At 42.5% G+C, this 27,866-nt stretch overlaps 1 protein-coding gene across 1 annotated transcript in view; it reads right to left on the reverse strand.

Annotated features, from left to right (window-relative positions):
* foxn2a (forkhead box N2a) overlaps positions 1 to 27,866 on the reverse strand; it is a 42,043-nt gene that overhangs the window by 4,580 nt on the left and 9,597 nt on the right. The window contains exons 3-7 of the mRNA XM_042333169.1: positions 12,145 to 12,238; positions 8,158 to 8,285; positions 4,012 to 4,076; positions 1,579 to 1,647; positions 393 to 507 (exon numbers count right to left, since the gene is read on the reverse strand). Of these exons, the coding sequence (XP_042189103.1) occupies positions 393 to 507; positions 1,579 to 1,647; positions 4,012 to 4,076; positions 8,158 to 8,285; positions 12,145 to 12,238 (471 nt within the window). The remainder of the gene's footprint in view (positions 1 to 392; positions 508 to 1,578; positions 1,648 to 4,011; positions 4,077 to 8,157; positions 8,286 to 12,144; positions 12,239 to 27,866) is intronic.

A 27,866-nucleotide genomic window follows, 5' to 3' on the forward strand; every position in this document is an offset into this window, starting at 1 on the left:
ATGAGGATTTGAACTTGTGACTTCCCTGGGCTCACATGGCTCAGTTTCACACTGGTGAGTTGGTCGTTAATGGTGCCGGGTAGATTGACCTGGATTGTTGAGGTCCTCATGGTGCAAAAGTACATTAACAATCATTGTTTTCTTACTGGTCACTTGAACGAGGTACCCAGTTGAAAGAAAGGGTCAAGCACTCTCAGGAGTGGCGAAGGTGAAAAAATATATAACATATATATATAATATATATATACACATATATAATCTCAGTCATTTCAGAGCTAGGATATGCTGCTCCCCCCCCCACAAATTTATGAAAATTATGTGTAATTTTAGCTACTGTTCAGAATGTTGTCTTGTTTAATACCCATTAGGATGTCTGAGGGTAGCCCGGTTACCTTGTCCTGTGTATGGTTTCGTTTGTTTTCACTGCACTCGGCGCAAGCTTGGAAAGTGCACGTTTGTGAGTCCGCTTTCGGCTTGGCATTGGGCTGTGTTCCTTAGACTGGCCACCTGCAAAAGTAAATAAGTAGAACAGGACATGGTTTAGGCAGGTTTACCACACGTGAAAACAGGAACATGAGAACAGGGGGAAAAAAAATTGGACTTTAAATGCTCCATATTGGGACTTCCAATGGGGGATGTTATTTAACTTTCGTTCTTTTTCAACATGGTTGACTCCATGTTTACCCATTGAGGCCCAGCAAAGAAAGAACATATATTTTGTGGCATCTTATGTTGAGACGTGACAAGGCACTTTATGGAAAATACCGTCAGTTAATAATGACTGTATTTGCAGGTGAACGAAGCAGGCATTTTGCACACAAGGTCCCACAAACAGCCACAAAGTGATCAGTTTATTCGTAGGATTGTTGGACAGGATACAAGAAGAAGCTGCATTCTTTTTTCAAGTAGTGTAATGAGAATTTTAGCAACCGCCTGAAGAACAGGCAAGCAGAACATTGGTCTTAATATCTCATTCAAAGGACAAGATCTCCAACAATACAGTTCTCTTGCCACAATTGCACTGGAGTGTGCCATAACCTGAGGTTTGAACCCAGAACCTTCTGACCCAGAGGAGAGAATGCTGTCAGCTGAACCACGCAGGGCAAAACATTGGGCAATGGGCTCTGTAAATGGCTCTGATATAATGCCTTATATCGACCTGCCAATCGACTAACAACTGGGTTCGTACTTACTCCTAGCAGGGATTATTATTATATGGGTACCTAAAGCTGCATTTAAACTGCTTCAAGTACAATGCACTGGGAACCAATATCAATTCACCAAGATAAAATACTAGAATGGGATGTTACTTGCTTAGAATCTCTGGTGCATGCACTCCCGATGCTCTCCTGGGTAAAGATACTGTGTAATGTAGCACAAGCCACACAGGTTATGGGTTTGAATCAAATTTTGCATGTCCTGAATTAGCGAATGTTCAACCAAGGCAATATCTGGGCCTGAGTGCCAACATATTTTCAGGTAAATGGGTTCATCTCCAACAGAGACCAGAGAACTGAAAGTTCATTAGCACCCGCTACTGGACAGGACAGGCATGATGGCAAAGGTGGGCAGTCTTACATTGTGCAAGTCTCTGTTCCGGAGATGAGTTCAGTAACATCATAGCAGTGGCTGCGTCGATATCCGAACCTGACAAGAGAAACATGAAAATTCATTATCAGAAAGCCTGGAGCTGAGCTCGGAGTATAGATCAATCTGAATATGAAGCTAGCTGGCAAGGGAACAGGAGAAAAACAGCAATCATGTCTCTTCACTAGCATAAGCCAGTAACATAATAGTCATCTTGCGTTCCCCTGGGAGAGCAGCAATATAAATTATGAATAAACCACTATAGTTGCCCAGATTTAGTCAGCTACTAAGGGCCAATTACATGGCAAGGTTTTGGTAGCCATAGCTACAGACATGGGCATGGAAAGGGATATCTGCACACTCCAGCGTTACTCAGTACACTGTGGACATCCTTTCTCCCTCCACCCCATCTGCAGTTTGGGAGAAAGAGAAATGTAGCAGCATTTTACAGAAATCCCAGCCGGGAACCTCCACTATTGTGTGGGCCATAAAGTGCCACGTAGACAGTTGTTTTATTAAAAATAGTACACACACATGATCTGGGTTTATTCCATGTACAATGCTCCTAGACAGTGGAAGAGTCCAGTGATTCTCCTCTAGGTGCAAATAAATATTAATTAATAATCCTCACATTTGGTATAGCACTTTTCACATCAGGAGGGTATCCCAGAGCCCTTCACAGCGAGAGCACCAAAATAAATTATAAATTACATAAATTATAAATAATTACAAAATAACAAACTACTATGGTTGGTCAGATTTAGTCATTTACTGTAAAAAGGAGTGATTGTGTATAATGTGGGTGAGCAAAGTATTTTATATTTCCATGAAATATAGAAACATAGAAACGTATTGCGCAGAAGAGGATAGAGCTGCATAAAAAACATCGAGATGGCACCAAACTACTGTGTACATTGTTCAGGCTACTCCACTATTTTGAACCATTAGTGGATTTTACTCCACAAGGTCCACTACCCAATATGACTAGTTTTTAAATCGTTTTTCCTGGCTTGTCCCCATTTCTTCTTCTCTTTACTGAAACAGACATGAGTCTGAGGCTGGGTCTACGTTTGTACTATGTTAGATGGGTTATTGGCTCTGCAAAGTGGCATCTCTTGAGCATGAAGAATATAAGTGTGTACAATACAAATTTATATATTTATGTTTTTAGCTTGTGGCTTTCGCAGTTTATATTCTTGTCCTCTACTTCTCTTGCCCTGGTTTTGCAAAAGATATGTGCGATTCCCTTCGTGGTTTAAAAAAAAACTTAAGAAGCTAACTTCCAAATTAAGAATTTTTCAAAATTCTGTCTGATTTTAGTTCAGTGATTTTAATAATAATCCTTGCATTTGATACGGCGCCTCATCACGTCATTGAGACGTCTCAAAGCGCTTCACAAAATATACTGTAAAGTGTAGTGACTGTATATTTTGTGGGCGAAATTAAGGTTAAATCCAGGTGATATTCCTGAATGGCAAAACAGTACTTGTATCCTTTTGTCAAATAGAAGATAGGTTGAAGATTGATTGGGGCCCTCAATCCAGGTTTGTCCGGTCACTGAAGACCTGGATAGGGGAGGGAGGGTGCAGAGAAATACGGTTTGTTTTCAGGATCTGAAGTTCAACCCCAAAAGCACAACATTCTGGAACTTATTACTTCTGGCTATTGAGGCAGGATCATTGAAAAGTGAACTGGATAAGCATTTTAGTAAAACCATTAAAGGATATGGGTAGAGCAGGAAAATGTGATTAGTTAATGGGCGGGGGGGGGGGGGGGTTAGAGGGGCTGCGAGATTCAGCAAAACGGGTAGGAGCGGTGCAGACACAATGGGCTAAATGACCTCCTTCTGTGCAGAAAATTACTGTCTCTATGATTCGCTTTGTACTCTGCTGCTGGCGTTTCATGTTAAGGCCTTTTTGGTATTGTCAGTTCTGTTCAATGCCAGTTACACGCGAGTCCTCCACAATGTGTCCAAAATGGGCTTTAAGATTGCACTGAATGTACCAGGCAGTGGCAATAGTAATTATCATTATTGTGAATGTAAAATCTTTGCGTTTAATATAGAACCTCATCAGTCAAAACGTTTCAGAACTTCACAGGATTTTAACCACGAAATGTAGTTACTGTGCAGTTGTATGCAAATGTGGCAGCCAATTTGTACACAGCAATGTGCCACAAAGAGCCATGAAGTGATTGACCAATTTTATGTGGAGGATTGTTGGTCAAGATTTCCTTCTCTCTTTGAATAGTCCCTTGAGTTTGTTTATCAACACCTGAACGGGCAACCAGGACCTCGATTTAATGCGTCATCTGACAGGCGGCACCTTTGCTCTTTCAGCACCGCATTGGAACTCAAAAGTTCTGACTTTGGGCTCGAAAGCACACGTTCTGACTCAACAACATTTAGATTTATATAGCGCTCACCTTTCTGAAGGCAGCTTCGATGCTGAGGGGACATCGATGTGAAGTGATGAGGAGGTGGTGACGCACTGAAAGAAAATTCAAAGTTACCATTAAAAGACTGGTCACTGGGAGGCAAATTCTGTACTACCTACCCCCTTTCCTCTGGAAGCACCGTGTTAAGATCACGTAAATGCACAATTAGTAAAGGGAGTCAGCCCTTCCCTGTTCTGGGCTGAAGCAAAAAGAAGGAAAGGATTTCTGACCATGGGAGGGGAAAAATCACCCAGGAATCCATTCAATCTTGCAAGCAAATGCAAGGATGAGCACATTATAGAAATGACAGCAGGAAGCCATTCGAATGGAAGTCAATCAGCAACTATGAACCACGCCCCAGGAAAGAGTCAGCTCCTTGAGCAAAGGTGAAGAGGAACAGAATGGCTCAATCATCCGCTTCACATGCAAACACGTCATCTAAATGGGCCCACCTTTGCGGAGTGTTAACCTCTGGGGAATATTAAATTGCTTTCTGAAGATTCCATTAGCTTACATGTCCAGACAGGAAATCATGCAAAAAAAANCATCAAATGTAATCTCTGGATACTCAAAATTCCTTAGTCCTAACTAGTCCTGTTTCCCCTCCTATGTTGAGGTCAGATTTTGTTCCTTCCGTTCCTTAGGAACTGGACTACTGGGACCGATGTAGAGGGTTGACTTGATTCCAGCATTCCACAGTACTTTGCAACAGAATTTCAGAATCGGGTCAACCCTCTGTGGTGATCTCTGTAGTCCAGTTCCTGAGTCATACTATTCCAAGACACTGCGGATCTGTATCACTGCTGATGCAGACCAGCCAGCCCACTTGGTTTGTCAGCAGACCTCAGAGAGGCAGTCCAGCACTGGAGGCAAAAATTCTTCCCACTCAGTTCCTGGAAACCCTTCAAGCCAAAACCCAAAATGGGGCGGGTGCTCCAATCTGGACAACCAGCAGAAATCTTGTCATACAGTGATCTCAACATGAGCTATGTGGTTTTAGCTGGTTACACTCCGATAGTACCTCAATTCACACTCTGGACTGTCCAAGCCTGGGCTTTCACCAGCCTGCGCCTAATATTCTGGGCAAGTAGTTAAAGCAAGGTGGATTCCCTTGAGGAAGAGAGTACACATTCAATTCCAGACAGACGGAAAATGTCATTGTATAGTACATATGGAACTTATGGATGGCATAGCGCACATATATTATATATGGAACTCAGTCTGATTTAGATATTCTTAAGCATGGTGAAGGGATTTCCTCATGTGTCAAGACACCTGGCTGACCAAGACCACCTTTAAAATATATTTCTAAAAAGATTTCTTGAGCAATAAAACTACTGCTTAATGTGAACCTGAGAAACACAGACTGAGGGGGTTTTTGTTCTGTGTTGAGTTAGCCAATCTCGACTTTGTGCAGCAGTTTGCACAACAATTGCCTCAGTACCTTTGGAGATAGACAAATGAGCCAGAGCTCCTATTCCTGATCTGTATCCACATCTACTGGAAGGTGTGGGTGTGGACATCAAATGAGGATGATTCAGATGTCTAGTGGTAGTAAACCCTGTCCAGACGAGCACATAGCCAGTCCAGACGAGCCACTTTCGCTACTGGATCATCTTCATTGTGGGGGGGGGGGGGGGGGGGTAGAGGGGTTTGGATGTAATGTGGCTTCTTTTGATTCAGTTCAGAATTCAACATAGAAACCCCATCACATAAGGATTATCTATATAATACCTTCAGCAGTGATAGATGTGGAGTCCTGTAGTTCAGTGGTTAGAGCACTCGCTTTGCAAGCGAGAGATCTGGGTTCAATTCCAGGCAGAGGGCGAAACCTTGGGCAAGTTTCCTTACTCCACACAGAGCCTAATAATAATCCCTCCATTTTCAACCCACAACTGTTTGTGGGGACGCTGCTGCGCGCAATGGGCTGCCGCGTTTCGCCCACAAATATACAGTCAATTCACTTTACAGCCTATTCTGCGAAGTGCTTTGAGATGTCTAAAAGACTTGAAAAGCGCTATATCAAATGAAAGGATTATATTATTATTATTCGGGGATAGCAGAGAAAAGCTGAGCAAAAAAAATCAAACCATGACTCTTGAGAAAAGAGGGTGTGAACGATTCACTGTCTGTGCCACTTCATTTACTTATCTCGTCGGTGTGCAGTGACCTTTCAAACACACACCCACATTCCTCACACTAAGCACAGCACACCTAGGTGACTGACTGAACATCCTGCGGCTCCGATTGCGGACTCTCCTGCCCGCTCCCCTACTTGCCAGAAAACAAAATCCCAATCGTAATGAAGAGCTGTAGTCAGTGGCATCTCACCCGGTCGTTTGTACCTACAAGAGGTGCTAACGCTAGACACGTGTGGTGGTGTTTAATATGTGCATTAGTTGCCAAGCAACAAAATATGTTTTATGATGGCATTGTATGCATTTTATATAGATATATTTTGCAATGCGTTCCCATAGTAACATCACCACTGGCTCATTTACCATCATTCCTGTCTGCTGACAGATCAGAGTCAGTCACCGCCTATGAACCTCTTTTAAAGACATTTACACACAACAAATACAGAAAGATGTTTCCCATATCCTCCTTCCCCCCCCCCCCCCGCAACACACACACACACACACACAAACAAATAGCTTAGTCAATTTATTTGGTGAGTACCTAAACCGTACAGGTAGGTTTTAAGGAGTTATTTATATAATAATACCATATTAATCCTTGCATTTGATATAGCGCCTTATCACTTCGTTGAGATGTCTCAAAGTGCTTCATGAAATATAATGTAAAATGGTTTGACTGTGTATTTTGTGGGCAAAAATGGCATGCACCAACGTCTCACAAACAGCCATGAAGTGAATGAAATTTGTTTTATTTTGGGGGATTGTTAGCCAGGACACTGAGAAACTCCTTTCTCTTTTCAAATAGTGCCATGGGATCTGTAAGATCCACCTGGAGCGGCAGATGGTTTAAAGTCTCCTCTGAAGGACGGCACCTCCATCAATGCAGCACACCCTCAGAAGTGGAGTATCAACATAGACGATATGGGTTCAAAGTCCTCAACTGAGGGTTCGACCCAACACCTTCTGACTCCGAGGTGAGAGTGATACCAAATGAGCCAGGATGGCAGACTTCAAGATAGAGAGGGGGCGAAACGGAGGGGTAGAGGGAGGAAGTTTCACAGGTTAAGAGGTGTAGCATCTGAAAGCTTAGCCACCAATGGTGGCCTGCAGAGGCCAGGGGAACCCGCAGGAAGCCTGAGTCAGTGGAGTCTGGTGATGACTGGGCTGACAGGCACATAGGGCGGGTGAGGATGCAGTCGGCGGAGTTTTTGATAAAATTGGAGATTATGGATGCTGGAGCTAGGGAGACCAGAGAGGAATGAATACATTTGAAAAGTCCAGGTGAGAGGTGATAATGAAGGCATTCCAACTGAGCCCAGCTACATACAGTACTATTTTTTTTACAGTAATTTCTTTTGAATCGCTGATGTTTCAGTAAAAACACTTAACTCATTTAGGAAGAGAACTGGAAAATAGAATTAATAATAACACATTTAGATCCTCTCAGAGAAAGAGTGCCTTCAATCTTCGGTCACCTTCCTTTCCCTCCACCCTCCCCGATCCCGACCCCCTATCTCGGGTCCAATACACTGATTGTCCATCGCCTTGGGGCGTCCTCCCGAAGTGAAAGGCGCTATAGAAATGTAATTTTGTTGTTCGTTGTTGTTGAACGTCTTAATTCAATGTTTTTTGTGCAACGTATAGCCACACGCTAATGCTGACACCTACTGCTAAATTATTTAATAATAATCCTTACATTTGGTATAACATCTTTCACATTGAGTGGATGTTTCAAAGTGCTTCAAAGGACATACTGTAAAGTGGAGCGAGTACTGCGTGTATTGTGGGCAAAGCCTGAGAATAATTTAAAAGTAAAACATCACAGAGATCTTATTCAAAGCAACCCCTTCACTCTCCCTGCTTAAACAACATTAGTTTAATAGGTTAAAATGCTCAAGGTTACATTGCAAAGGAGAGGTAGTGCTGTAGAGCTGGTTAGACCACATGTTCTCTTGAACAAAGACTGGAAGAGCCTAAGGGGAGAGGATGTGCTTACCTTGGAGGTGAGGCTGGTGGTGTATAGAAGGGCTGCAGTGTAGAATAATACGGTGTCTTCATCAGGGCCTGGATAAGGTTTGGCCTGTATTGTGGGTCGACACACCACAGCGAACCCTTCCCAACGGTCTGCACAGAATTACACAGATAACTCACATTAGGATACACATTGAATGCTCACAAAGAACTGGTCACTTAATCCCTCCCCTTTTTTCCTCGCATTTCATTTTTCTCTATTAGATATTTGCGCAATTCCCTTTTAGAGGATTTATGGATTCTGTTTTAACCACCATTTTTGGTAGAGCAATCCATGTACTACTACTAATAATCTTTGCATTGGATATAGCGCCTTATCACATCTTCGAGACATCTCAAAGCGCTTCTCAGAATATATCTCAAGTGTAAAAAAAACTTCTATATTTTGCGGCTTTAATATTGGGAAAAAGCAGAAGAATTTTTCTGCTGTACCTGGGGCTGATTCTTTATTTTAAGGACTCAATAATAATCCTTGCATTTGAAATAGCACCTTTCAACAACAACAAATTACATTTGTAAAGCGCCTTTCACGTCGGGAGGACGTCCCAAGTTGCTTCATGTCAAGAAGATATCTCGATACACTTCAAAGGATTTACTGTAAAGTATAGCGACTGTATTTGTAGGCAAATGCGGCAGCCAATTTGCATGCAGCCATGTACCACAAACTGCCATGAAGCAAATGAACAATTTTATGTAGGCTTTGTCGGCCAGATCATCGGGAGAAACTCCCTTCTCTTTTTTAAAGAGAACATGTTTCTCGACAAGCAAAACAGTTTACAATAAAAAGAAAGTGCTAAATCGGACGTTCGGAGTCTTTACACAAACTCTCCCCTCAATCCACGACTATTTATGGGACGCCGCTGTGCACAACTGGCTGCCACGTTTCGCCCACAAAATATACATTCAATTCACTTTACAGTATATTCTGTGAAGTGCTTTGAGAAGTCTCGCAGACATGATAAGGCGCTATATCAAATGCAAGGATTATTACTATTATAGTAGTACACAAAATGTGGGTTCTGGCAGTAACACCCAATACAAGGTTCAAGCCCTTTTAACCTGAGGTGCAACTTCGAAGAATTTCACATTTCCAACATGAGATTGTGAAATGTTTTCACATGAATCATGACCACTTAGGAGGGTTCTTGTGGAGCTCTATCCCGAGGAAAGGGGGGGGTTGCGAGAAAGTGATTCCAACATCTTCTAACAGAACCCATTTAGATTTCTTTGCACTCGTCGTATTTTATAAATCGGATAAAGGACTAAAAATTGTAACAGTTTCTTGGCCGGAATAATCCTAATTCTTATGCAAGTCATCTCCTAACTCATGACACCGCTTCTGTACTTTCAGTAAGTCGTACTGAATGTGATGCGAGTTTTACTGTACTGCCTGTACACACAATAACAACAACAACTTGCATTTATTTAGCGCCTTCCACGCCGGGAGGCGTATCAGAGCGCTCGAACTAGACTACGCACCAGACTATCAAGGGAGCTTCGGAGAATGGTTTTTGATTAAAACCTAGAAGCGTTTCGTATTAAGCAGCATATTAATTTCTGCTCTGCACGTGAAAGTCGATGACTCATAACAATACTCTGCGACTTCAGGACTCGGCCAGTATTGTGCGAGTAGTGATAATCACAGTGATAGATCGCAGCTACATTTGCAGACGACACCAAGCTAATCAAGGTGGTAGCTTGCAAAGCTGAACAAGATAGGCCGACAGGAGGATTTGAACATACTTGGGAATTGGGCAGATGTTCTTACGTTCAAACTATAGACGGCAAAGATCCCTTTACAGCGAGCAGTGCTTCCCTGTAAACCACTATTTCAATCACTTACTTTTAAAATAGAAATTTTCTTTGCTGTCCAATGAGAAAACATAAGAGAATACAACGAGGAGGCAGAATTAGTCCAGTAGAGCTAGTGAAAGCAGCCAATTTTTTTTTGTGTGTGTGGGGGTGGGGGGTCGCGGAAGGGGTAAATTTGGACGAGGAATGGAATCTAAGCCAACGTAACTGGGAGAAAAACTCCACCGTTTTCAGGGCTGAAATGAGACATCATTCTGGATCGTGATGTAGCACTATGTGCTGACTTCCTGCCACAGGTACATAGAGAATGTGTTTTGTTCAAGCTCTGACAGATGTCCCTTCTGCCCCCTCCCCCACCTCTCACGCCATCTGAGTGAAAAGCAGAACTGCAATGTCAGCTCTCACGTCAGCAGGCTGTTGGGTTCTGTGGTTTGATCCACTGATGTTTGGCTGAGTGCTTAATCTTGCTGTCTGTCTTGAGGAGGTGCTTTCATTTTGAACTCTGATATAGTAATGACAACATTTGTGCTTCTCTATTATAATAATTATCAATAATAATCCTTGCATTTGATATAGCGCCTTATAACATCGCTATTAAATTGGCTGCTGCCTTTCGCCCACACATATACAGTCAATGCACTTTATAGTCTATTCTGTGAAGCGCTTTGAGACGTCTAGAAGACGTGTAATACGTAAACCAAATGCAAGGATTATTATTATTATTATCCTTCCCTATGTAAATATAGCCAATCTGTTAGGATATGTTCACAAGGTCAGGACCTCACAGGGTCAAGTTTGAACGAGCCGATTTGATTCCACCATTTCCAGTACCATCCATTACAACATCAAACTGTTTTCGAATTGCGTTCTGCATTCTGGCCTCTACTTTGGTTTGGTTTCTTCTTGAAATAAATATTTCCTGATAATATAATAATAATCCTTGCATTTGACATATCAAAGCGGACGAAATGCAGCAGCCAATTGCACACAGCAGTGTCCCACAAACAGTTGTGAATTGAGTGACCAAATTATTATTATTATTTTTTGTTGTCTGTCTTGAAATTGGTCATCCAACCCTGAACCTTTCTCCTCGTCTTGCTGTACCCGAAAGAATTGTTCTGGGTTTCCTTCCCCAATTTAGTATTTATATACTTCCAGATCCCATTTTTTTTCCAAGGCTGAAGACCTGCCCATTTTGGAGAGTGAATAATAATAATAATCCTTGCATTTGATATAGCGCTTTTCACGTCGGGAGGACGTCCCAAAGCGCTTCACAGAATATACTGTAAAGTGAATTGACTGTATTTTTGTGGGCGAACGCGGCAGCCAATTGCGCACAGCAATGTCCCACAAACAGTCGTAGATTGAAAACGACCAATTTATTATTGTTTTTTTTAAATAGAACTGAATAACTGGTTCAGTTCTATTTAAGCCAATGACAGTGTGCACACATTGCACCCCCTCCCCACTGAATCCAGTAGAGACACTGCTATGTTCCTCATAAACTCCCACCAGCCTGCACGCAACGTACAGGAAGACCTACTATCCATTTAGTTTCAGTCTCTTTCTGCTGGGGGGAGTGGGGTATGGGGGCAGTGGGAGATTTGGAGCAGTGAATAGAGATTATTTTTTGAATCTCTGATCAAGAATATTCTTTCGCAATAACCCAAATTACAGGGACGATTTTGCAATATTTCTTAATGAAGAAATCCAAGACACAGACTTGCACGAACATTCTTCCTATTTTCTATTACCTATTCTCAGTCACTAGGAGTAGTCCACATTTCTTAATTAAGAAATCTACTAAAAAACACACCAGTTGTTCGGAGCTTCTAGTTTCACCGCACAGGCCCTCAATGTAGGGAAAGCCATGCATCTCGATTTACTCTGAGAAAGAAAAATCCTCTCACATAAGCATTAGGGGCCGATCGGAGAGCTCCAACCGGGGATTTAAATGTACCAAATCGATTGGATAAACTTTTGAAATAAAAGAATATCAGTGTTCACAAAGAGGGCAAGGAGAGAAATCAATTGAGATTACGGTAGTTCTCTCCAATGCTGTGAACTACCATTTGAGACGGAAGTACAATTCGAAATATTCCCACCACCCCTACACCACACACCCACGTCTGATACTTACAACAGTGAGGTGCGAAGATGACCAGATAGTGAGCAAAACCGATTCAGCAAAGAGTTCCAGTAAGAACTCTGCCAGAGGAGGCTTCTGATGGATACTAATTCAGTCAAAGTCCAAATTCCAGTTACTTGCCAAAAAAGCAAGTAGAGAGTTACAGGAGGTAGTGTCTGTCGGTGGCAGATAAAGACAGCCACCAGCTGCAACACTGGTGATTTACGAGGGGGGTGGAGGGAGCTTAAAGGGACAGTGCTTACATGAAAATGTATTTGACAACAAAGATTTTGGATAGTTCGGGCTGGAGAGACGTATTGTTTCCATAACTAAAATCATTGTTTTCCACATTAATAATAAATGACACTTGCATTTGATGTAGCGCCTTATCACGCCATTGAGACGCCTCAAAGCGCTTGACAGAATATACAGGGTGAAACCTCGGGCAAGTTTCCTTACTCCACACGCCTGATAATAATCCCTCAAGAAAAAAAATAATAAATTGGACATTTTCAATCCACGACTGTTTGTGGGACGCCGCTGTGCGCAATTGGCTGCTGCATTCGCCCACAAATATACAGTCAATTCACTTCACAGTCTATTCTTTGAAGCGCTTTGAGACGTCGAGAAGACGTGAAAAGCGCTATATCAAATGCAAGGATTATTATTATTATGATGATGCGAAACATCTCAATCATATTTCACTTTAGAATACTGGACACACCCATTACGTTTAGTCACTTTTCTAAAAGAAAAACTTTCTTGCTTTTAAGTTTCCAACAAATCTTTCATTTACATCAGCTGAGGCAGTGACGGGCAGCTTTTGCCTATACTGTTGAATATGTCATTGGCTCAGTAATAGTATGTGGGCCCCTTATTCACATACAACACAGGTCATTTACCCTCCTGATGATGTGTTGTTGCAATAGTAACCCTATTGAACTGAACTTGTAAAGTCACACCCTCGGGTTCAAAAGTCATTAACCTTGACAAGTATTCCAAAACTAGCATAAAGCACATTTGCAATTATGACCAAAGATTTTGTTTTAGAGTTTAAGGTAGGAGAGCAGCAGAGCTGTTCACGGGGCCTTTCGTCACCGAGACAGAATGAAGTCTTCTCGTTTTTCTGCCCAACTCAAATCAAGAGCAATTTTCTTGACAAAACAGGAAGCACATGGTTTGTGTGCAAGCGGTAATGCTCTTATCCAGTTAAGCCAGATCACAGGCTTGTATTATGATCACCAGCAGGTCATAAACTGATAGGGAGCTAAAGGAAACGTTGCTGCAGCAACTCAAAATCCAGGCCACAAAATGAAACCTGTCCTTGCTGAGCAACTTCCTGACAACAGCTCAGAAGGCAACCAATCTGAGAGTCATCATTTCATTCCACACAAAACAACCAACAACTATATCAGTCAACTTCCACCCCTGAACTTCGATCCCTGGGGAAGAAATTTCATCTGGAGTAAAGCTTAGACTTTTTTTTTAAAAAAAAGAAACCCGCAGAAAAACTGGTTTCAAAATCTGCATAACTCTGAAATGCTAAGAAAAAGGCCGAAGTTTAAACCAGGTAGAAATCCTCCCTCAATTTTCAGATTTTTTTAAAAATGAAACTAACATTCTAGAGTTAAACATAATAGGCCAAAGCAATGTTGTTTTGTGTGGTGTTTGGTGTGCCATCCAATTGAATAATTGGGTTAGCTGATCTTTGTGGTAGTGGTGAGTGAATGGGCTCCATCATTGCAATTGGCTGTTTGCGTTATTTTACTTTGTGCAAATTGACTGCCACATTCATCTACAAATACAGACAGATTACCCTTTACAGTAAAATCCTGTGAAGCACTTTGAGATGTTTCAATGATGTGATATCAAACAAAAGGATTATTAAAAATAAAAATCAACCAGGCGTTCTTGCTCCTAAGGTGCAAAATTCTACCAGTAAGACCATTTTGTTTTAAAGGTGTAAGATGGAGCAGAATTGCTTTACATTCCTAAATTCACCCTTTTTAAGAAAGGTGGAACACCACTTCCAAATGAGCGACTGAATTTAAGCATTTTCCACAATTCAGCAACATATCACAATTTTAAGACCAAATGGTCTTACGGGCTATGATGAGCTGGAATTCCAGAGCTCACGGTTCATGTTATCAAAATGAAGGTAATATTTTGGCAGCCCTACTATATCCAAAATCCTTGTGCAAGCCAGACAGCACCGGACCTGATTTGCTAACTGCATCACTTTTCACACGGCCTGGGCTAGAGGTACATAAGCAGAATTCTAATACATCAACAAGCCGTGCATTTGATATAGCACCCTATCACATCACGGAAACGTCTCAAAGCACTTCACAGGATACACTGTAAAATGTCATGACTGTATAGTTTGTGTGCGAATTTTCATCGTCCATCACCTTGCCATTCCAGATTAGCTGCCCGAAAAGATAAACGAAATGAGCTTGCATTTTATAGCTCCTTATCATGCCAAAATGTCTCCAAGTTCTGTCAGGTTTAATTTCAATCAGCGTTTTTGTTCCTGATTATTGTGGAGGTGTGCAGCTGAGGACAGGATCGAGTACAACTCTGATTCGCCCTCCCCCACCTCCCGTCAAATACCCTGTGATCCTGTAAAGACTCACACATAAATAATAGCTATTTGATTGTGATTGAAGGATTGAAAGACTGAAGAATGCCTAACATCTGTGAACTGAACCCCAATAGAGGCAATATGTGTGCCCCAGTACAGGCCAGACCAGGAAGGGAAGGAAAAAACATGAAATATCTCCGGGAGGGGGGCAGGAGAGAATTTGGCAGGAGAAAAATGCGCAAAAGGTATTATTGCAGCTGAGTATTGCATTCTGTTCAGATATTCTGGTAGGATATTTATTTGCATGGTCAGTGCGGAAGCAACGTGAGCCAAGCTGCAAGAGGCTGTCGTCTAGTGGTCCCCATGAGTTATATCAATATTTATCAAGGTTTGAAGCCCCTGAACTGTACTTATTGAGAACAGAAAAGATCTGACACCAGTCAACTCTTTCACTCTGCAGAGACGTTGTCCAGGCCAGCACGGTCCTGTGTTTGACACTGGGCCTGTGCTGAGTTGGTCAACCTTAGCTAAGATAGCACCAGGGGTGCTACAACTGGCTGGGATGGGGAGAGAGGCAGAGAGAGAGTGAAAAATTTTCCAGGGTTCCCATTGCTGATCGCCATGTGGTGCCTCTTGCTGAACGTAAAGGCACGTGCATCCATGGCTGCCTCCAGCATCTTGCTGGGACCAAATTGGCTGCTGTGTTTGCCTGCAAATACACAGCCACTACACGTGACAGCACTTTGAGGTGTTTTGAAATGATAAGCAACAACAACAAGATTACATTTGTATAGCGACATCCCAATAAACACTATATCAAATGCAAGCATTATATGACAGCAGAATGACAGCCCATAATACACAGCTGTATACACACACCTGGTGCTGGACACAGCTGTATACACACACCTGGTGCCGGACACAGCTGTACACACACACCTGGTGCCGGACACAGCTGTATACACACACCTGGTGCCGGACACAGCTGTATACATACACCCGGTGCCGGACACAGCTGTATACACACACCTGGTGCTGAACACAGCTGTATACATACACCTGGTGCCGGACACAGCTGTACACACACACCTGGTGCCGGACACAGCTGTACACACACACCTGGTGCCGGACACAGCTGTTGTACACACACACCTGGTGCCGGACACAGCTGTATACACACACCTGGTGCCGGACACAGCTGTATACACACACCTGGTGCCGGACACAGCTGTACACACACCTGGTGCCGGACACAGCTGTACACACACCTGGTGCCGGACACAGCTGTAAACACACCTGGTGCCGGACACAGCTGTACACACACCTGGTGCCGGACACAGCTGTACACACACCTGGTGCCGGACACAGCTGTACACACACCTGGTGCCGGACACAGCTGTACACACACCTGGTGCCGGACACAGCTGTACACACACCTGGTGCCGGACACAGCTGTACACACACCTGGTGCCGGACACAGCTGTACACACACCTGGTGCGGGACAAAGATGTGTACAATAACAACTTGCATTTATAAAGCACCCTTCTCGCAGGGTAGCTTCCTAGAGTGCTCGCCAGTGGCGGAGTCTGACCCAGAGTCAGGGGGAGAGGAAGGGTATAAACACCTGGTGGAAAAACACAGCTGTGCGTATACCTGGTGTAGGACACAGCTGTGTACACACCTGGGGCAGAAATACAGCTGTGTATGTGCATGTATGGTTCTGGACTTGATGCACGATATATTCCACTATTATTTCCCAACCAAGCAACTCCATCTTCAGTCTGTTATTGTTGCAGCCAGTACAGCACTATCAGCAATGCTTTAGTGCGAAGAATCCAATGACACCCAGGGCCTGTCATGACATAGTAAGTGGGGAAAAAAACGCACAAGCTTTTCTTAAACACCAATATCACGTCTAAATCTAATGAATATACGAGTGATTCCAGGGCTTGCCCACTTCCAGCCATGATGAGGGAAATACCAGATGGAAAAAATTACAATCCGTATTCCGCATCCTAGAATAATAATCCTTGCATTTGATATAGCACCTTATTACGTCTTTGAGACATGTCAAAGCGCTTCACAGAATATACTGTAAAGTGAACTGACTGTAAATTTTGTGGGCGAAAAGCGGCAGCCAATTCCAAACCCTGGAATTAGGTTGAACTCTTATTGCTTGGCTGGAGACAAAAGATATTTTTTAAAAAACGAGCTATTTAATAGTCCTTTATATTGCAATGTCCCAAAACATTTTATCGTAATTAAAGTCGAGTGTAATGACCGTATCTTTAAGCAAGCATGACAGCCATTTTAAGCACTGAAAGATCTCAGTAAACTCCCTTCTTTTTCCCAAATTGTATTATTCAGATCTTTAATGCCCATCTTAACAGACAGGACCTCAGTTTTATTGGGGAGGTCCCCAATATCGGACTGGAGTGTTAGCCTAGACTTTGAGCTCAAAGTCCTGACATGTATTATTATGATGATGCGAAACATCTCAATCATATTTCACTTTAGAATACTGGACACACCCATTACGTTTAGTCACTTTTCTAAAAGAAAAACTTTCTTGCTTTTAAGTTTCCAACAAATCTTTCATTTACATCAGCTGAGGCAGTGACGGGCAGCTTTTGCCTATACTGTTGAATATGTCATTGGCTCAGTAATAGTATGTGGGCCCCTTATTCACATACAACACAGGTCATTTACCCTCCTGATGATGTGTTGTTGCAATAGTAACCCTATTGAACTGAACTTGTAAAGTCACACCCTCGGGTTCAAAAGTCATTAACCTTGACAAGTATTCCAAAACTAGCATAAAGCACATTTGCAATTATGACCAAAGATTTTGTTTTAGAGTTTAAGGTAGGAGAGCAGCAGAGCTGTTCACGGGGCCTTTCGTCACCGAGACAGAATGAAGTCTTCTCGTTTTTCTGCCCAACTCAAATCAAGAGCAATTTTCTTGACAAAACAGGAAGCACATGGTTTGTGTGCAAGCGGTAATGCTCTTATCCAGTTAAGCCAGATCACAGGCTTGTATTATGATCACCAGCAGGTCATAAACTGATAGGGAGCTAAAGGAAACGTTGCTGCAGCAACTCAAAATCCAGGCCACAAAATGAAACCTGTCCTTGCTGAGCAACTTCCTGACAACAGCTCAGAAGGCAACCAATCTGAGAGTCATCATTTCATTCCACACAAAACAACCAACAACTATATCAGTCAACTTCCACCCCTGAACTTCGATCCCTGGGGAAGAAATTTCATCTGGAGTAAAGCTTAGACTTTTTTTTTAAAAAAAAGAAACCCGCAGAAAAACTGGTTTCAAAATCTGCATAACTCTGAAATGCTAAGAAAAAGGCCGAAGTTTAAACCAGGTAGAAATCCTCCCTCAATTTTCAGATTTTTTAAAAATGAAACTAACATTCTAGAGTTAAACATAATAGGCCAAAGCAATGTTGTTTTGTGTGGTGTTTGGTGTGCCATCCAATTGAATAATTGGGTTAGCTGATCTTTGTGGTAGTGGTGAGTGAATGGGCTCCATCATTGCAATTGGCTGTTTGCGTTATTTTACTTTGTGCAAATTGACTGCCACATTCATCTACAAATACAGACAGATTACCCTTTACAGTAAAATCCTGTGAAGCACTTTGAGATGTTTCAATGATGTGATATCAAACAAAAGGATTATTAAAAATAAAAATCAACCAGGCGTTCTTGCTCCTAAGGTGCAAAATTCTACCAGTAAGACCATTTTGTTTTAAAGGTGTAAGATGGAGCAGAATTGCTTTACATTCCTAAATTCACCCTTTTTAAGAAAGGTGGAACACCACTTCCAAATGAGCGACTGAATTTAAGCATTTTCCACAATTCAGCAACATATCACAATTTTAAGACCAAATGGTCTTACGGGCTATGATGAGCTGGAATTCCAGAGCTCACGGTTCATGTTATCAAAATGAAGGTAATATTTTGGCAGCCCTACTATATCCAAAATCCTTGTGCAAGCCAGACAGCACCGGACCTGATTTGCTAACTGCATCACTTTTCACACGGCCTGGGCTAGAGGTACATAAGCAGAATTCTAATACATCAACAAGCCGTGCATTTGATATAGCCCCTTCACATCACGGAACGTCTCAAAGCCTTCACAGGATAACTGTAAAATGTCATGACTGTATATTTGTGTGCGAATTTTCATCGTCCATCACCTTGCCATTCCAGATTAGCTGCCCGAAAAGATAAACGAAATGAGCTTGCATTTTATAGCTCCTTATCATGCCAAAATGTCTCCAAGTTCTGTCAGGTTTAATTTCAATCAGCGTTTTTGTTCCTGATTATTGTGGAGGTGTGCAGCTGAGGACAGGATCGAGTATAATAATCCCTTCAAAAATGAATAGTAATAATAATAATTTGGTCATTCAATCCACCGCTATTTGTGGGACACGGCTGTGCGCAATTGGCTGCCGCGTTTCACCCACAAAATACACAGTCAATTCACTTTACAGTATATCCTGTGAAGCGCTTTCAGACATCTCAAAGTCATGATAAGGCACTATATCAAATGCAAGGATTATCATTAATATAACTTATCCTCTTGTCAGTTTCAAATGCACGGATTTGTCCTTTTTGCCCTTGAGGTGTACGTTGTCACCGCTGGGAACAACACCTCAAACAGCGGCTTTCACGTTTAAACTGATCGCATAGATGGTGTCGATCACCTAAAATGGCGACAATATTTACTTTGGTTATTGCCTAAGTAAATAGGCTTATAGCCTAAAAGTGCTCATCTCCCCCACGAGCTCTGCATTGGTGTCTCAGTCTAGACTTCTGCATTTTTTTAAAAAAAAACTGGTCACTCAATTCAGGACTTGTGCAATTGGCTGCCGCGTTTCGCCTTCAAAATACAGGCAGTTCACTTCAAGATATATTCTGTGAAGCACATTGAGACATCTCAATGACGTGGCAAGGCGCTGTATCGAATGGAAAGATTATTATTAATATAGCGCAAAAGGCATTATATAAATGCAATTTGTTGTTATTAACAAGAGGCCCTTGAATAACAATAACAACAACAAATTTGTGTATATAATGCTTTTCGCGCTATATTAATAATAATCTTATACATTTGCATTTATGTAGTACCTTTCACGTCGGGAGGACATCCAATAGCACTGGACAGTCAAGAGTTTGCACCCAAGCTGGGGTTGGATTCAGGAGGGGCGGGGGTGGAGTTTCAAGATATCCTCAGTGAAAGGCGCTACATAAATGCAAGGTGTTGTCCCTTATCCTGTACAGATTTTCCGCTTTGTACCCCCTCCGAAAGGCCATTGCACTGAACAGTAATTACTGTAAAACTCTTAAGGAATATCAACAAATTTCACTGAAGCAATGCAAGTTCCTTCTCTCCTTACCAAGACTCAGGGAGGCCATTAATATACATATATAATGCTTCATTTAATGCATTGATTCATTCATTCTTTCATTCACGTGAGGTGTAAACAGCAAAGCTAAACAAGACAATGCACACTCGCTCAGTTATTAGAGATTAGGATCAAGAGCCGGCAAGCTACTTACTCTGCGGATGCTTCATTCTGCAAGGAGCGGAGGAATCCTGCAGGTTTAATTGGCTATAAATCTGGTCCAGTCTCATCTCCCTGACACTCTCGCACAAAGAGCTTTTCAAACAGAGCTGGAAGAGACTAATTTTACTGTGTGTGCTTTCAGCCCTCAGTCAGATAGCGGTAATGGCACACGCTGCCTAGTTCATTTAGAAGTAACTGTGCTAATAAAAGACTCTATTAATGAAACCTTCAGGAGAAACAATTTCCCTGAAGGTCATTTTTCACTTGGGATGTTACGGTAATTTCTTACTGCTGTTGCTGACAATGTTCGGGTTCCATTCCATAGTTACGCTGATGATATTCGAAGCAAGGTCCTCAAATATACTGGTCTGGTTACCAACACTAAAGCAGCAAGTTATTGGGGCACTACCCCCCACCCCACCCCACCCCGCCCCGACCCACTCACACACACACAAACAAGACTTCTTTTCGATAGATTACTAGAATTGTAGAATTGTAACTTTGAGTGACATCTTCTCAAAGTGCATGTTATGAATCTAATCGGAAATAGAGAAAGATCTTTATTTTTACAGCTCTGTGTCACATCGTAATGTCTCAAAATGCTTTACCAGTAATTATTTTATGCACCGTAGGGTCCACTAAACAGCGGTGAGGGTATTAGTAAATTTACCTGGAGGATTGTTGAATTAGCACTATGAAATCTTTAATGACTACCTGAAGAATAAGCAGACGGGACCTCATTTTTTGGAACATCTCTTTAGCCAACTCTTGGCAAGTAAGACGATTCTGTGTTAGAATTTGAATGGGCGCTAAATTTGAAAATGTCATAAATTCAGTCTTGTTTCTTTCTGAGGCTACCAGATTAAGAATTAGCTATGGTTCTGTTTTAAAACAAAATAATCTTACAGGTGAAGAGTTCGTCAAATTGTAGGCCTTAGATGAGCATAGGCCAGGGATTAACCTAGTGCTTCCCAGGGACGGATAACAAATTGATTCTACTATTTTCCTTGGGCAGGTAAGTGGCTGAATTAGCTCCAAGGTTACACGCTCAGCAATGGAATGTCAGAATCAAGTCAATCCTTGATAATCCGGTTCCTGAGCCGGACAGGTTCAGGGCACTGCTGATGACAGCATAGCCATCCTGGCTCATCGGCAGGACTTGGAAGGACAGACCAGTCACCGGGGGCAGGGTATCAACCCGCTCAGCTCCTGCTAACCCTGCAAGCCAAAGCCCTAATGTGAAGGGTGATTCTAGCTTGAATTCAAGATCCTCATCCTCGCCTACAAGGCCATTCTCGGCCTCGCTCCCTCCTACCTCTCCGACCTACTATCCCCCCACGTACCTGCCCGTACCCTCCGTTCCTCTGGCTCCGGTCTGCTCCACATCCCCCGCCCTAACCGCCCTACCATCGGTGGCCTTCGACCTCTCAGCCCCGAGGCTCTGGAACTCTATCCCCCAGTGCCTACGCCGCCTCCTCCCTTTCCTCCTTCAAGGCCGGTCTCAAGACCTTTCTCTTTGACCGTACCTTCAGCTCCCCTCTCGACTCTCTACCCCCTCCTCGCTCCCTCCCTTCCCTCCCCTCACCCTGACCATTTCCCCCCAATGCTCGGGTCCTGACCCAACTGTCCAGCGCCTTGGGACGTCCTCCCGACGTGAAAGGTGCTCTATAAATGGAATTTTCTTGTTGTTGTTGTTGTTGTTGTAGCTGGACAAGCAGTGGGAAAGCTTGCCAGACAGTGCTTTTAATGCAATATCCCAGTGTACACTCTGAGGTCTCCATGCCTTGGCTCTTGCAAACCTACACCAAAAACTCTCCGGAATTAGGTAAGCAGGACGCTTAGCTCCAGGGAGGGAGTGTGCAATACTTTCCAAAGCCGGGGGATTTCCATGTGTAGTTGGGATGCATGGAACTCTTGACTGGTTTGGAAACTCTTAAGAATGGTGATGGGTTTCCGCAAGTGGCAGACACCTGACTGACCAACAAAAATGCCCATTAACCATCACGCAGAAAGAATGGAAATGGAATCATAACTCAGACCTTAATACCTTCAGAACTGTAGAAAATTCTTAATTTGGAAGCAGTTCTTGCAATGACTGGGTTTTAAAATTAATACTGAATTTTATAGGGAAGAAAAGAGGAAGAGATATATCATATAGAGTGAAAGGGCAGTGTGTGAACCATCCCTGTCATCTGGGACACTGTGTTTTCCCAGTGCTGCATTGGTAGAGACACAGCTTTTGTGTGCGTGGACAAGTAACCTGTTATCGTGGTGTTGTTTCAGATGTTTGTTTATGTAAATTGGTCTTCAGAATACCAAAGGCCTTTCCACCTCCAACACTTGAAGTTAACAAGTCATTTTGTTTGCTGAGTATAATTTAGTGCAGCAACAGATCTGATTTTTATCCGTTTTTTAAGCAATGCTTGAATTGTTCCACCTTCCTGAATATCAAGATAATCTGAGAATCTGGATAGAATGCAAAACAATGAACTTCGTCTTTAGCAAAACTCATTTACCGTGAGAGTTAACTGACTTTCTGCCTGTTACTTTTCTTAAATTACAGGAACAGATTATAGCACCCTGCCTATTCTTTGCTTACTCAATAAAGAACAACCACGTCCTGGAGTTTAATCATTCACTGCATAATAATCCTAATAATACAGGGCAACCCTGATTAGTGGTTAGAGCACTCGCCTTGCAAGCAAGGGGATCTGGGTTCGATTCCCAGCAGAGCGATAGTTTCCTTACTTCACAAGCCTCTGTTTACTTAGCAGTGAGTAGGTTGTTAGTCGATTGGCAGATCGCTGCTTCTGGCACCTCATCATGTCTTCAAGACGTCTCAAAGCACTTCACAGAATATACTATAAAGTGAATTGACTGTATGGATGTTAGTGAGCGAAACGCGGCAGCCAATTGCGAACAGCAGCGTCCCACAAACAGTGGTGGATTGAGCGACCAAATTATTAATAGTATTTTTTATTTATTTTGAAGAAATTATTACCCCCGGAAAAGCGATCCACCAATCGGCTAACAACCAGGTTCCTATTTATTGCTAGATAAACAGAGGCGGGTGGAGTAAGGAAACTTGCCCAACATTTCGCTCTGCCGGGAATCGAACCCAGGTCCTCTCACTGACGAGGCGAGTGCTCCAACCACAAAGCTACAAGACTCAACAATAGGCTTAGTGGATAAACACAAATTAGAACTATGGCCAACTTTCATGTTGTCTCTAACTTCAGTTAATGAACGTTGTACACGTGATCAGGAGCAGTATGCACATTTGTCTTTTGCTTATGACTCTATCCTAGACATACTGGATCCAGACAACAGACTTATAATGGGATTGCCCTGTAATGATAATAACCCTTACATTTAATTGGCACCTATCATGTTGAGGCGTCTCATAGTCCAGCGCGAGTAATTGTTGTTGAATTATCTGTAATTTTGTAAGCAAACGCTTTTGTAAGGTCCATTAAACAGCCAAGATCGATTCATCTGAACAACTGTAAGCCAACACACCCGAAGAAACTCTTCTCTTTTTGAATAGTGCTGTAGGATATTCAGTATTCACCAAAAGAACAGGCAGGCGAATTTGTGATTCAACATCGCATTCAAAGTTTACAATGCAGTGCACTTACCCAGCGAGTCATCAAGCGAGCTTGCTTTCCAAAAGGAAATGTTCTAGTCCGGAAAGTAATTCAACTTGAGCCATGTCTGGGTTGGAACTGACTTCCGTATGCTCTCCCTACTGTAAGTATTTCTACAAAACCAGTAAAAATATTATTGACGCCCAACTATCAACCTTTGCTTTAAGGCACTGAAACAGAGTGAACTCAAAATCTGCTGAGCACATGTCAGATTTCACACCGGAAGAAAAAGATTTTCTCCCAGTGTCCTGGCCAACAATCCTCCTGATTAGTCATTCACCTCATGGCTGTTTGTTGGACATGCCGTACTTAAAATAGGCTGCCACCTTTTCCTACAAATACAGTCACAATACTCGGCAATAATTACCTGTGAAGCACTTTGAGACATTTTGAGGTTTGAGGCACATTATTAATTGCAAGGATTAATTATTATTATTATAATACAAATGCAGCCAGTTCAAGCTGGCCTGGAAGCAGTGCATCTTGCCTTCGTGTGCAATTGGGGTTGGGGGCAGGGGTAGAAGGAGATGGCCGGACAGTGGGGGAAGGGGTAAATTGTGTCACACTGTGCTGTTAACATCCACCTGTTTGCTGACATGTACCAGTGGCCTTTTATGTCAGTGTAAGAGGAGGCATTCACCAGCAAAATACAACCAGCAATTTACACCGACTCCTTTTCAAGCCGATCTGACAAATGCATAGTTATATCAGTAACAGAGGCCTCGCGAGACACTGTAATTATCTGAACACTACGAATGCTAATAGAATCAGCTGTCTGACAGCTTCTCGCGCACAGCTGAGCCAAATACACAAGTGGCTGTTATTGCAGGCTGCGGTTGCTATTTGAATTCAGGTACAATTTTGGCTTGAATTCAAACAGTGAACCATCTGAAATTCAAAACAATTGGGGGAAAAAAATGTGGCAGCGTCTTTGATTAGGCAAAACAGATAGAAAGAGCAGTGGTTAGAGCACTCGCTTTGCAAGCGAGAGACCCGAGTTCAATCCCAGGCAGAGGGCGAAATCTTGGGCAAGTTTCCTTACTCCACACAGAGCCTAATAATAATCCCTCCAAAACCAAAAACAATAATAAATTGGTCATTTTCAATCCGCGACTGTTTGTGGGACATTGCTGTGCGCAATTGGCTGCCGCGTTCGCCCACAAATATACAGTCAATTCACTTTACAGTGTGTTCTGTGAAGCGCTTTCGGACGTCCTCCCGACGTGAAAAGCGCTATATCATATGCAAGGATTATTATTATTATTATAAAGATAAACAATTGGACAGATAAATTGTCCTGTGTAAGTTCTTCCTTCACGCTGAAGGCAGAAGTCCCTCATAACTCTGAGGCTCAAGGCGATAACCGCTGGAAGGCATTACCTGGAGTCTGGGTTCATTTACACATGTTTATATATCCAGGGCTTGATAACTGCCTTGATTGATATGCAAAGAGGTAAGCATCTGATGTTGAAGCTCTGCATTTGTAATTGGTAGATCCATCACTCAATGGGGAAGGGTGTGTACGTGTTCAGGCTGCGGTCAGCAGGATGGTGCCAGTGATCCCACGTATTTTATGTTAAGTTGTGTTTCTTTCTACCTTCTGATGGCCCAAAACTGCGCTTGTCCGATAACTGATGACCAACTAGTGACTATCCTTAAGAGTTGCTTTTCAGCTAAATTTGCTCCAAGATGAAACGGAAGAAATGGGCGATCCTTTGTGGCAGTGGCAACAGTCTGGTTCCTGAGACATGCAGGTCCGTGCTCTAGGGCATGTTGATGATACATCAGACAAGCTTGGCTTGTTGAGAGAACTTGAGAGGAGCATTACCAGTCTCTAGGGGCTAGGATTTTTTATGTTTGGTTCCCGATACCCCTACAAACCAAAGCCCTAACAGATAATGTGTTCCTACCTAAACAAGTAGCTAGTCTTCTGCAATGGAAGACAATATGGTTTGGGCTGATCAAACTGCATCAGTACCCCAATGCACACTCTGGAGTCCCCAAGCCTTGGCATTTGTCATCCGACATTGAAATTCTGTGGGATTAGGTAAGAGTGGTGGGTCCCCATAGTAAGAGAGGGCGCACTCACAAAGTTTCTGTAAAATGTAGTGACTGTATTTGTAGACAAACACAGCAGCCAATTTGCACACAGCAATGTCCCACAAACAGCGATAAAGTGAATGACCAATTTTATGTGAAGGATTATTGAAACTGCTTTCTCTTTTCAAACATTGTCATGAGATTTATAACTTTTGCCTGACCAGGCAGGCGAAACCTTACTTTAATCCCTCATACAACGGATAGATTTGAGACATTTTGACATTTATAGGTGCTATTGTCAAATCCAATGATTATTTATTTATTATAAATGATTGATTCAAACCCACTGCAGATAAGAGCAGATATAAAATTTCTGCCAACAACAACTTGTATTCCTCCACAAAATATACGGTCAATTCATTTTACAGTATGTTCTGTGAAGCTCTTTGAGACGTCTCGAAGACATGATAAGGCACTGTATCAAATGCAAGGATTATTATTATTTATATGGCACCCTTTGCTTGGGGTAGCATCTCGGAGCACTTAACAGTGGCAGAGCTTGACTATGGGGACTATAGCAGAGCCATAGTATTAACAGCACCACAGACAGTGAGCAGCTTATTAGATTGTTGTTTTGCATAGTGATAGAAGAGCACAGCACAATTTGCAGTGATCTGCGGGCTGTATTTATACTGTGCTAGTGAAGGGAGCATTCAAATGCATTTCCTTCTCCACACCAAAGCACAGGGTCATTTAAATGTGAATGGCTTTGAGAGTTTAATGGAGAGTCTGCCAGGGCAGGAAACAAAAGGAATAAAGAGCACTGAGGACACAAATCTAGTCAAATGATTTGGTAAACCTCATTGAGAGACTAAGTAAGAGGAAACAGCAGGGGTGCGAGAGGAAGCAGTTCCTTCAATGACATTCAGCACTCAGGTCCAAAGAGCCAAACCCAATTGTCAGCAACAGCAAAGGCTTTTATGTAAATTAAGGAACCTCGTATTAAAGCGAGAGACTTTAGTTTATTTAAGAGCATGTGTCACTGTACCTGATCTCAGCGCATCATAATCACAATAGAGGTCTGAATGAAGAAGGCCATTGATAAAAGCCATTGATATTGTCACTAGTTTGTGTCCAGAGGCGAGCCTGTCTCTAGAAGAAGCCTGACTCGGAATCAGTCCTGATGTTGCCTCTACATGGCTGTTTGTGGGGCCTCACTTTGTGCAAATTGGCTGCCATGTTCAAAATGTTTGCCTATAAATACACAGTCACTACACTTGGCACTTGCGAAACACTTTGAGACGTTCCAACAAAAAGGCATTATATCAAGCGCATGGTATTACTTCTATTATAACAGTTACTATGCCTCAAAATAACTCATATGTAAGTTTGAGGTTTTTCATTGTGATAAAGCATGTATCAAATGCCAGTATTGCTATCTCTTCAAAGCAGCGTGTGCTACGTTCCAAACTGGGCATAAGTTGTTAGGTATTGCAGCAAAAAAACAGTTCAGTGTTTTCAGTCACATTTCTCTTGTCAGTGATGCTTCACTTTCAGTCATCACTTCTGTACCTGACTCAATTGCGGAGTTCTGTAATAATAATAATCCTTGCATTTGATATAGCGCTTTTCACGTCTTGTAGACGTCTCAAAGCGCTTCACAGAATATGCTGTAAAGTGAATTGACTGTATATTTGTGGGCGAAACGCTTAGAGCACTCACCTTGCAAGCGAGACAACCTGGGTTCGGTTCCGGAGCAGGACGAAACGTTGGGCAAGTTTCCTTGCATCACACTGTTTACCCAGCAGCAAGTAGGAACCCAGTTGTTTGTCGATTTGTGGATCGCTTCTCTGGGGGTAATAATTGCTTCAAAATTA

This window comes from Callorhinchus milii, unplaced genomic scaffold (assembly GCF_018977255.1).
Source record: "Callorhinchus milii isolate IMCB2004 unplaced genomic scaffold, IMCB_Cmil_1.0 Scaffold3, whole genome shotgun sequence".
Taxonomy (NCBI): domain Eukaryota; kingdom Metazoa; phylum Chordata; class Chondrichthyes; order Chimaeriformes; family Callorhinchidae; genus Callorhinchus; species Callorhinchus milii.